This window comes from Coptis chinensis, chromosome 9 (genome assembly GCF_015680905.1).
Source record: "Coptis chinensis isolate HL-2020 chromosome 9, ASM1568090v1, whole genome shotgun sequence".
NCBI lineage: Eukaryota > Viridiplantae > Streptophyta > Magnoliopsida > Ranunculales > Ranunculaceae > Coptis > Coptis chinensis.
In genome coordinates, this window is record NC_141464.1 from 81,619,878 (window position 1) to 81,632,540 (window position 12,663).

Here is a 12,663-nt window from a genome sequence, read left to right on the forward strand (position 1 = left end):
TTCCTTCTTCTTGCTGGAATCATGAAAAAGTTTAGTGTTTATTCTAGGCAACTGCCCCCAGGGCTCTTCGTTAACAGTCGAGTAAAAGGGACAACAAATATACGTGCAAAGTGTATGGACAACATGACAAAGTGGATATGGGTTTTTTTTTTCGATCACCGTCTATCACGTGAGAAGTGTGTGCGTGTGAGTTATAGTTGTACACATCAGCATGTTTTTTATTTTTCGAAAAAAAAAAATACAAATTAGAAACAGTGTAAGAGAAATTTGACAGAAGTTTCTAAATTGTAAAAACAGTTTGGTCCCCAAACTGTCAGGAAAAAAAATTTGGTCCCCAAGAAACTAACGAAAGGTGTAAAGTTTGATACCTTTTTAGTCGTTTTTCGACAAGATTATATCGAGAGCCGAATATAATGGCTATGGCCTTTGGTGCTATGGAGGAGTCTTTGTGAGGTACGTGTCTGTTGGGAACTTGGGATACTTATCTATAAATTGAAGTTGTACTTCTCCAATAACATCAGTTTGAACAATGTTTTAGATTATGTTTTTTTTGGCGTGTTCAAAGTTGTGATGGAGAGCAGTCTCAAGCCCAACTGGGCAGAACTTCCAAGGGATCTTCTAGCTACTGTAATGGATAAGTTGACTCTCATTGATGATTATGTTCGGTTTGGAGCTGTATGCATTTCATGGCGAACGCTTTTAATTGAAGAAAATCCAAGAAAGAAGCTGCTTTGTTCACCTCCTTTTCTCTTGACTCCTCAAGAAGAAAACAACAATAGCCAAACTCGTATTCTGTATAACATTACTAGGAAAAAGGGTTATGATTTCCAGTTACCAGTGCCTAATAACCTACACTTGCGTGGTTCGTGCTTTGGATGGCTTGTAACAATGGAATCGGTAAAAGAAGAACGTTTCAGATACGTTATTCAACTAAGAAATCCCTTCCTTTCAAATAACAATATCATTGATCTCCCTTCACTCATGAAATCGCGAAAAGGCATACTAAATTCAGTTCCTTTTATTAGCAAGGCTGTCTTGTCTGCCAATCCGTCCTTCACACCAAACAACTATGTGATCCTGGCAATTGCTTATTTTGAACAAAATTTGGTCTTCTTCAAGCCGGGAATGAAAGCTTGGAGTAAAGTACATACAGAAGAGCGAATCGGCTTTATGGATGTTGTTTTCATTGAAAAGGCAAATCAGTTCTTTGTGGTAGACTCTTTTGGAGCAGTTTTTACTATTGATATTGTACAAGGAGAATCTGAAGATCCTTTCCTCGGGGTGAGACAAATTGCACCTCCAACAACGAGCATTGTCCAACACACGTTAGCGTACCGCGTGTGCATGAGGAAGTATTTGGTGGAAGTATCATCAGGCGAGTTGTTGCTGGTTCACAAAATAAGAGACTACTTTAACAAATCCAAGACTAAGTGTGAAATCTTGAAGCTGGATCCGGTGGGACGAGGATGGATCCAGTTACAAAGTCTCGAAGGTAGCACATTGTTCTTAGGTAACAATTCTCCAATATGCGTCTCTGAGACCGATGTCCTTCGCCATGGATGTAAACCAAATTATGTCTATTTTGCAGATGATTGTGCTCATGAACTTGTCCTTTCAAGATTCACTCTACAGACTGAAGAGTGGGGATGGATTTGGCTTGAACCTACCTTACAAGGATTCGATTGAACTACGCGCGTTCACATCTAAACCAATAAAATTTCAATGCTTATTTTCTTTATTCTTACAGCTTATAATTCATTGGAGAATGGATGCTCTGGCTTGAAAAGATTGTAACAGGATGCATATATTCTTTCAGTTTTTCCTCTTATCTAGAGTAGGCTCGTAGCTCTCATTAAAACTTTGTAGCTTGCAACATTTGTTGAGCTGATGGTTGTAACACGTACTAGTGGTTAATAGCTAATTAGCCCCTCCAGCCCTTGTAGTTTTAAGTAGAAGTTTCACTTATTATTGCTTATCATTTGCCATAAATCATAAATAAATGTAACTAAATCATGCTTTTGATGCTTCTGTAGGATGCTGAGCCAAATGACAGGAAAATTGGCAAGCTCTGTGAATATGCTTCTAAAAATCCTCTACGTATTCCAAAGGTGCTCACATTATTATTAGCTCATCTAATTGTATTTTCAGATAGTTAATGATGTCTCATGGGTTATCTTATTTACAGATCACAGATCGAGTATCTAGAGCAGAAATGTTATAAGGATTTGAGAATTGACCATTTTGGTTCAGCAAAAGTTGTATCGTGCATATATCGCAAGTTACTATTCTCATGCAAAGAACAGATGTGAGCTTGAAATTCTCTCAACACCAACTTAGACTTTCACCATAGGTTTAGGATTTGAACTCACTAATATTGTCATTGTATTATTTTTCATAATTCACAAATATTTATATTTAATCATTTAATTAATTAAATCCTTTTTTACTGGATCATCTTTACTGGTTCAAGAAAACTGATGGGGGAAAGAGGGTAGGTCATGGCCACTTTCGATTTAGGGTTTTTTTTTCCGTTGTTTCTTCTTTGTACGGAGGCTTTGGATGGTTTCCTGTGTTTTTTTTTTATTGTTATTTTATTTTGTGATAAAATTATAAATTGAGGATCGGAGGTCATGGTAATTTAAGAATAGATTAGGGAGAATTAAGCAAATATAGGGAGGTGTTTTTAATTATTAGCACCTTTTTTTTTTTTTTTTAGGAACGACTAATATTGTTCGGTTTAGAAAATAGAGTGATATGGTAAGGAGAGAAAATATGCACGAACTTTTATATAGATAAGGTTTTAGACTCGGCCATATGGCCGAAATCATTTCTAAAATTCGCATCCCTTAAATTTTTGTAATGAATTCAATAACTGATAATTATTAACATAAGTTTTTGGAGTTAATTTAGCAATGTTTTCTTATTGGAGTCCTATAAAATTTTATTATGTTGATTGACTTATTAAAGTTGTGATTTATTAGGAAACTTCTTAAGTTTAAGAGTTCATTTTGTGTTAGGAATCTTCTTATGATTAAATTAAAAGTGTCCACGTGGCATACCAATATGTCTCAAGAATGCGCCACCTAGGAAAGAGATTGTCTACATAAGATGTACTCTGCTTAGAGTAGAGCTATAATATATACTAACTTTCGAACCCGTCCTATGAACGGGTGTTGTTATATTAAATTATTGTAAAAAATATTAACAACTATGCATAGCTATGAGATATGAAAATTATATTAATCAGTCATTCAAATTTCTTACATCACTTTCTATAAAAATGAAGCATCAAACCTTGATAAAACTCATCGACTTCTTTTTGTTGTTAGGTTTAATAATAGAAGTTTGATTAAAATTTTGTGAGAATATCTAATGTGACGAAGACAATATTGAAGCTATTTGAATAGCATGCCATTCTTAATCATAATAAAAAATTTATGATAAACACTACTTAAAATGAAAAACTATATTTGTCGAGACATTTATTCCCTCTACTTATAATACAAACATGCTTTAGGGTTATTAGTTCAATGCATTTGCATTAAGTTTATGATTTTCCATTAATTATTCTTTGAAGTTAGTTCAATGTAGTACATTGCATTCAGTTTCCAACTTCTCATTAATTATTTTTTGAGGTTAGTTCAATACAGTTGCATCAAGTTTTCGATTTTCCGTTAATTATTATTTGAGGTTAGTTCAGTGCAATTGCATCTACTTTATAATTTCCCGTTAGTTATTCATTAAGGTTAATTAGTACAGTTGCATCCAATTTTTTATGTTTAATTAATTAGTCTTTAAGATTAGTTCAATGCATTTGCATCAAAGTTCCAATCTCCCGTTAATTACTCTTTGAGATTAGTTCAATATATCTGCATCCAGTTTCTGATTTTCCGTTATTTATATTTTGAGGTTAGTTGAATGGAGTTGCATCCAATTTTCGATTCCCGTTATTTATTTTTTGGGGTTAGTTCAATACAGTTGCATCCAGTTTTTGATTTCTCATTAATTATTATTTGTGGTTAGTTCAATACATCTGCATCCAATTTTCAATTTCATGTTAATTGTTCTTTGAGGTCAGTTCAATGCATTTGCATCAAGTTTTTGATTTCCGGTTAATTATTCTGTGAGATTAGTTTAATGTATTTGCATCCATTTTTCGATTTCTCGTTTATTATTTGATAAGATTGCATTTGCATCTAGTTCCCGATTTCCAGTTAATTATTGTTTGAGGTTAGTTCAATGAATTTGTATCCAATTTCCGATTTTTCGTTAATTATTTCTTGAGGTTAGTTCAATGCATTTGCATCAAATTTATTATTTATGTTTTAAGGTTAGTTCGATGCAATTACATTCGGTTTCTGATTTCTCGTTAACTATTCTTTGAGGTTATTTCAATGCATATTTGCATTTAGTTTCTGATTTTCCACCAATTATTCTATGAGGTTAGTTCAATGCAGTTACATTTGGTTTTTGATTTTATGTTAATTATTTTTTGAGTTTAGTTCAATGCATTTGCATCCAGTTTCTGGTTTCCCATTAATTATTATTTGAGGTTTGTTTAATGTTTAATGCATACCGTTTACGATTTCCCATTAAATATTTTCAAGAATTTGCTTCTATTTTCTAATTTTCCGTTAGTTGTTCTCTGGCGTTAGTTTAATGCAATTACATCCAGTTTTCGATTTCTAGTTAATTACTTTTTGAGTTTAGTTTATTGCATTTGCATAAAGTTTTCGATTTCCCGTTAATTACTCTTTGAGCTTAGTTATGTATTTGAATCCAGTTTTCGATTTTCTTTTAATTATCCAATGTGGTGTGTAATACCAACTTCTACTGATCTATAGTGTCTTTCCAAACATAGCATAAAAAATAAATTATGTTTGATTTACTATGTTGGATCATCAAAGATTATCTAGTTCCCAATTTCCGTTAATTATTCTTTAAATTATGCATGACTCACTATGTGGAATCTTCAAAGATTATCTACGAACGGGTGTTGTTATATTAATTACTCTAAAAAATATTTGCAAATATGCAGAACTATTATATATTAATATTATATTTGTCACTTATCCAAATTTCTTATAACGTGAAAACCTCACTCTCCATTAAAAAAAAACTCACATTTGATAAAACCCTTCAATTTCATTTTGTTGTTTAATAATTGAAGTTTAATTGAAGTTTTGTGAGATTGCCTAATAAGGCGAAGTTCATATATATTGAAGCTACTTGAATAGCAAGAAGTTACCCAATCATACGGAAAGAGATAAGATAAACACAATTTAAATGCAAAACTATACTTATCGAGACATTCTCACAACATATAATCCAACTATGTTTTGAGGTTAGTTCAATGCATTTGCATCCAGTTTCTGATTTTCCGTTATTTATATTTTGAGGTTAGTTCAATACAGTTGAATCTAATTTCTGATTCCCGTTATTTTTTTTTAGGTTAGTTCAATGCGGTTGCATCTAGTTTCCGATTTCTCATTAATTATTCTTTACAGTTAGTTCAATACATTTGCATCCAATTTCCAATTCCCTGTTAATTTTTCTTTGAGGTCAGCTCAATGCATTTGCATCCAGTTTCTGATTTCCAGTTAATTATTATGTGAGATTAGTTTAATGCATTTGCATACAGTTTTTGATTTCACGTTTATTATTTGATAAAGTTGCATTTGCATCTAGTTTTCGATTTTCTGTTAATTATTGTTTGATATTAATTTAATAAATTTGCATTCAATTTTCAATTTTCTGTTAATTATTTCTTGAGGTTAGTTCAATGCATTTGTATCCAGTTTATTTTTTAAGATTAGTTCAGTGCAGTTGCAGCAGGTTTCCGATTTTCCATTAATTATTCTTTAAGATTAGTTCCACTCATTTGCATCATGTTTCCAATTTATAATTAATTTTTCTTTGAGGTTAGTTCAATGCAGTTGCATCCAGTTTTCGATTTTCCGTTAATTTAATCTTTGAGGGTTAGTTCAATGCATTTGCATCCAGATCCGATTTCCCGACAATTATTTTTTTATATTAGTTTGATGTATTTGCATCCAAGTTTTGATTTCTCGTTAATTATTCTTTGAGGTTAGTTTAATGCAGTTGTATCCATATTCTGATTTTCTATTAATTACTTTTTAAGATTAGTTTAATGCTTGCATTTGCATCCAGTTTCCGATTTCCCGTTAATTATTTTTTGAGGTTAGTTCAATGCAGTTACATCATATATATATATATGATGTAACTATGAATAAATATTTAAATCTCATTGTGGATGACGCATTAAATCGAAAGGGTTTTAGGAAAATCGTTTTCGGTGGAAACTATTGTTTTTAGCAATTTAGTTTTTTGTCTCATATTTTTTTTTTCGTAATTAGCTATATTGTTTAGGAAAAGTTGGAGACTGTGTGACACTCTAGATGGGATTATTTTTTCATAATTAGTTATAGTGTTTAGGAAAAGTTATAGACTCTCTAAAACTTTATATGGGATTGCTTTCTTATTTATATCATATTTTTTTTATAAATAGTAATAGAGTTTAGAAAAAACTGGAGTTCCTGCGAGTGTTCCAAAAAAATAGATTGGTGAGGGTATTACAATAATATATATCTAAGGAATTGGAATATGTCATAATTATTGTGGCCGTAATTGTGATTTTTTGAATCCTTAACTGAATAAATGTCTAAATCACATAGTGGATGACACATCAAATCGAAAGGGTTTTAGAAAAATCGTTTTTGGTGGAAATTATTGTTTTTAGCAATTTAGTTTTTTGTCTCCTATTTTTTTTTTTTTTTTTTTTTGTAATTAGCTATATTGTTTAGGAAAAGTTAGAGATTCTGTGAAACTCTAGATGAGATTGTTTTTTTTTTCGTAATTAGCTATAGTGTTTAGGAAAAGTTAAAGAGTTTGTGAAACTCTATATGGGATTGTTTCCTTATTTATATCATACTTTTTTATATTTAGTAATAGAGTTTAGAAAAAATTGGAGTCTCTATGAGAGTATAACTATAATATATATCTAAGGATAAAGATAAATATTTGTTTTCTATTTTATCTCCTACTTTTTCTTAATTAGCATGACACGTGGACGCTCTAGAAACGCTTCCTCAATTGAAGAGGGTAGAAATCTAATATATATATAAATCCTATTTTGTCTCCTACTTTTTCTTAATTAGCCATGACACGTGGACACTCTAGAAACGCTTCCTCAATTGAAGAAGGTAAAGCTATAATATATATATATATATATATATATATATATATATATATATATATATATATATATATATACAAGGTTTTAGACCCAGCCATATGGCCGGAATCATTTCTAAAATTCATAGCCCGGCTATATAAAATTTTGCGAAAAATTCAATGACGGATAATTATTAGCATAATTTTTTAGAATTGATTTAGCAATTGGAGTTGTATAAAATTTTCTTGTGAGATGTTGATTGACTTATTAGAGTTGTGGTTGTATTATGAAACTTCTTAAGATTAAGAGCTCTTGTTGCATTATGAAACTTCTTATGATTTAAGAGTGTCCACGTGGCATACTTCTCTCTCTAAGAAATGTGGCTCACACCCCTGCCTTCCTAACCGGTTACTCTAAACCTCCCCCATGTCGGCCCAACCCATTTAACCCCCCCTATTTTTAAGGTTTTATGAAATAAACTCCCTATTTTTGCGAAAGTAATAAAATCTCGGTCTACTTATAAATTTCAAACGAAATTTATCATTTTTTACCTTTTCTCTTTTCCAGCACACAACTCATATCGTTTTGGGGTTTTTATTCTCACCATTTTAAACCAACAAGGACACAAAAAACACACCAATTTCAGCTCGGAGTTGAGTTCTATTTTCGATTTTCGCGAATTTATCTCTTTATTCTCACATCATTGAAGAATAAGGTTTGGCATGAGAGAAATCTTCTTCCTTTAACTTTTGTTTTAACCTATTTTCAGCACACTTCTTTGAACTTCTGATTATCCTCTTTTCAATCTTCTTCGTTATTTTAATTTTACTTCTTCTATATCTTCTTCGTTAGATTCATGCCATTAAAATTTAAATTGGTGATATTATCATGTTTTAAATGCTGAAAATACTGCATACCTATGTAAATATAGATTTACGGATATATGACTGCTGGAAATACTGCATATATACCTATGTAAATATAGATTTACAGATATATGACTATGTAAAAATACATTTACATATATTCATCAATTTTTCTTTGTTGTTTTTTGCAAATGCAGACATGGATGGGACTGTTCTTTTTGTTATTATCTAAGAGACACAAATTATGAGTGTTCGTGTTGGGACTAATGGTATAATTGGTGATTTGAAGTGTACAATTTCTAAAAAGTTGTCTGACCTTACTGATAACCCGTAAAAACTAAATTAGATTACTCTAATATTATTCTTACGGTATCAATTATTTATTTCATACTCTCACATATAGATTTATGCAATATATAGAGTACGGAATCATTTCACTCATAAACTAACAAGACATAATAGAAATCAATTGATCAACACAAGGAAACAATGGTGAGAGTAATATTTATAGAGGTGAATTTATACTATAAAACTAAATATATGAATTTAACTTATACTAATTTAACTAAGCAATTGAATATGAATTGAATAAAATATAGAGAAGAATATGGAGAAGAGATTAGGGGGATTTGATTTCACTTAAATAAATTTCTAATATGCTAGTATAGATTATTGCAATCATAACCAATTAAGATTAATTGTGATCCCTAATTATTCATGGCAATCTCTGCCAACTAATAATTAGCATGTGAGGAAGTTCAACTCATTCTCATGGCGAATCAACTAACCTACTAGAATGAACTCTTAAATGCAATAATTCTAACTAACACATCAAGTCTTCATCCAAGCTTCATCAAACCCCTCTAATGGAGATTTAGCTAGAATTCATTAGACTATCATTTCTAACACAAGAATAGTAAAAACAAGTCATTATTGAATAACTAATTAAACTTTCTTAATCTAAATTAACAATAGTCTAAGATTCAAACATGGATTACAATTGAAATTTAAACTAATTTAGAACTAAGATTATGAATACTAATTATCAATTTAAAACAACTAAATCTATGAATGAAAGATTGAATTCGAATTTAAATATTGAAATATAACTAAGTAATTTATTCTAAAATTCAAAACTTGTTCTCACAACTAATAAAATTGACAACTAACTAGATTAATCTATATAAACTAATTTAATCAATTAAAACTAATTTTATATTACAAAACTAAATTTTATGAACTAGAACTAGGTTTAGATCTAGATAGATTAAGAGCTAAGTTTTTGTCTCTTGATATAGAAGAGCTAGATCCCCAAATTCGTGCATAGGTTGAGGAGTCATGTTTTGGGCCGAAAAATTGAGCCTAAAACCCAATTTGTTTAATCCAAGACTTCTCATTCTGGTTGTGTTACTGTAGCATAAGTTTTTACTAACTTATACTGCTTTGATCGAGTCAAGGTCTAGATCATTGGAAAGAGCTTTCTGAGCCGGTCATTTTCATATAAAATGGGCTCAAATCCGAGGTCTGAGTCCAAAGATATGGTCTTTTGAAGTTATGTTGACTTTTCTTCAGCTTTCTAATCCGGTTTGACTTTCACTTAACAGCTTTGACTTGGGCTTTTTAAGGGCTTTTTCTCCATGAAACTTGGGCTTTCTTCATAGAACTTTCATAGCAATCCCTTTAGCTCCTTTTAGCCTAATTAGTAAAATTAATTTACATTTATTCAACTCCAAAGCCCGAAATACTCAAAAGCACGTAATTAGTGATAAACCTATATTATTAATCACATAATTGGTCTAACAACAATATTGTTAAAGGGTTAAAACTACAGTTTTTGGCTCTTATCAAACCACCCCCAAATAGCATTTTGCTTGTCCTCAAGCAAATATGAGAAATTAAAATAAGTGACAAAAATGGAGTTCTAACTAGTCTCGTTTAAAAGAGTGCGATTGCATTGACCATATGCAACAAGGCCTTAAACCACTAGGAATTTCCTAGTGGACGAAGTTATAGCCCTCGTGAGAGTTTTCCAAATGAAGGTACTCACAAACTTCATTTATACTACTGACGACTAAGAAATAAAACTATTGTTTCCTTATTTATGTCTCGATTATCTATACATCTCACTAGCAATGGATCTGAGAATAATCAAGTCAAAACCTAAGCTAATATATGCATAATAATCAATCATCTACTTAATAAACATATATACATAGAGTAATACTATGAAATGCACTAGCAGTCCGTTTTGAAAACTTCGAATAACGCCCTTAAGTAGGTCCTTACATAAATGTCAAGACAAAAAACTACTCCGATTTTTCAAAGCTCAAGTTTATTACTCCAAAGGTGTGTAGTGGGCACACTTTACCTTACAATCTCAATGACACACAAGAAAGCCGGAGTCGATCAAACACATCTGCCACTTACTATCACACTAACCTATTCCTAATTGAGCTAGAGGTCTTTATTAGGTGTTGCGGGGATTATGAGATGGTTTAAGAAGGAAGGAAATGGATATTCAAAAAGGACAAGTCTGAGATAATAGAGTCTTCATATTATGTAACTAGAGAAAACCTTGTTCTTTACTTTTGCTTCTACTATACACTTTGTTTCCATCCTTAGCCATATTTTTCTTTTTCTTTTTATTTGGCTTTTGACTCCTTTGATTCTATTTTTGTAGTTCTAACTCTTTATTTTCTTTTATTTTTTTTTTATTTAGATGAAAACTTTATTTTCTTATTTGAAGCGACTAACAAATTCTTGATTTCAAAGGTCTTTCTCTTTTCTATTCTTCATCTTTATTCTCAGACTCATTCAAAAAATGAGTAGGCTAATTTTTATTTTTATTTTGTTTTGTAAAAGGGTAAAAGAATTGTGGTTTATGAAAGGCTAAAGAAAGGCTCAGAGGGGCGACTAGCGGAAAATAATTTCATAAGGTTTGAATTTCTGGCTATATCGATCCAAAGAGGGCCTAAATTCTCGCTTAGGATATGGTATAGTGATCAAGCAAGTGGACGTGTGATTTCTCTATCCGGATTTTACTTCTCCCTTGTGTCATTTCTCAAATGTTTCACTCATATAAGGCTTTAGGCTATATTCTCACAGGATTTGTAGAATAAGTACTCTAGCCTAGATTTCATAAACTTACTACCAAACAATCATAAATACTCATGTAATATATTTATAGATAGATGCAAAGATTATTACCTATATATTAACCTAAGTTTCTAAAACTATTCTAATGTAAAAGCTACGTGAGACTTCTAGATCATTAAGAGCATAGAGAAAGAAAACAATACCAATATTCCTAAGTGTATAGCATAACTTTTTATTTATATTTTTAAAATTTTAAAATTTTTATTAGAAAACAAGTGCATATTATACATATCTATATATCCTAACAGATGCCTTAATTACACGTGTTTATATGCCCACCCCCAAACAAGAAGCATGTTTTGTCCTCAAAGTATTTAAATAAAAAGGGTAGAAAAATACCATAGAAACGCGTAAAATTGTGGAACATCTGTAAAACAAGGTTATAACATATTAATATAGCAAATAAAACTGACGCAACTCTATAAGAGTTCCACCCGCTATGGGGTTAATAAGAAATAAATTGCTTGGGACATAAGCAGACACTAACTGAAACTAAAAACTTACCTTATCTCCCGCTTAATCGTCCTCCTCATCCTCTCCTTCTATAAAGAATTGAGGTTCCTTCGCGTCCTGCCATGCCATGATAATTTGTCAGGCTTGACGCCATTTATCATCTACGGATGTTAACACATAAAAGTTTCACTTGGTCGGATGGGGTGTAAGGTGCAACCTCGATAAGGTTGTATCCTCCACCATTGCCAAGTCATTACGACCGAAAGATCGAATAATACAATTGGTGGGTCTCACAATGTGGAATTCTAACCCAATCCGTGAAACGGGTACAAAAAACAGGGAAGAAACATAGCATAATACGACAAACTAAAACAGGCATAAGAAGGTACTTATGTATCATACTATGGGCTCGCGCTAAATTAGAAACTAAGGTTCAGGGAAGGTCATAAAACATACGTCCCGTGGCTAAAGCAAGGAAGACGCTGCAAGTGGCGTCATTCACAAACGAAAAACGCCATTCCCCTAATATATTTAGCATGATCCAAAACATAACAGTGCCCACGTTCATGGACAAGCTACCAATTAAGGGCGGCGTTGTATTCCCCTTGGTCCTCGATACGGAAAATTCCTGCCCCATAAGCCTCATGCAAAAACTCATAGGTGTAGACATACATATTATCTACCCAATAGCCCCATGGGTCTTGTATTTCAACGGGCATAGCAAGTCCAAGAACAGATGCTAGCAAGAACCTGGTAATTTCCATTAGTTCATCCTTAATGTTGATGGAGAACACTTGTTCTCCATCCGGTCTATCAAAGAACATGCAATTATCATAAAAATAAGATGTAAGTGTTGGAGAATAATGTTCATCAGGTCTTACCATTAGCGGTTCCCAGCCTACGTGTATGATCACCTCGCGAAACCAAGCACCATAGGTGGTACTTTGGAACAAATCTTCGAAAGACTGTTCCGGTATGACTGTAGGAGATGTC

At 31.9% G+C, this 12,663-nt stretch overlaps 1 protein-coding gene across 2 annotated transcripts; it reads left to right on the top strand.

Annotated features, from left to right (window-relative positions):
• Positions 1-336: 336 nt before the first annotated feature.
• Positions 337-1,936, top strand: LOC147478658 (F-box protein At2g26160-like). Of its 2 annotated transcripts, none has more exons than XM_086583232.1 (2): positions 337-1,492; positions 1,589-1,936. In XM_086583232.1, exons 1-2 carry the CDS (start codon positions 571-573, stop codon positions 1,684-1,686), a joined length of 1,020 nt encoding a protein of 339 aa, XP_086439358.1. In that variant the 5' UTR covers positions 337-570; the 3' UTR covers positions 1,687-1,936. The 2 variants fall into 2 exon arrangements, with proteins under 2 accessions (XP_086439358.1, XP_086439357.1); XM_086583231.1 differs by having other exon boundaries at positions 338-1,510.
• The last annotated feature ends 10,727 nt before the right edge of the window (positions 1,937-12,663 follow it).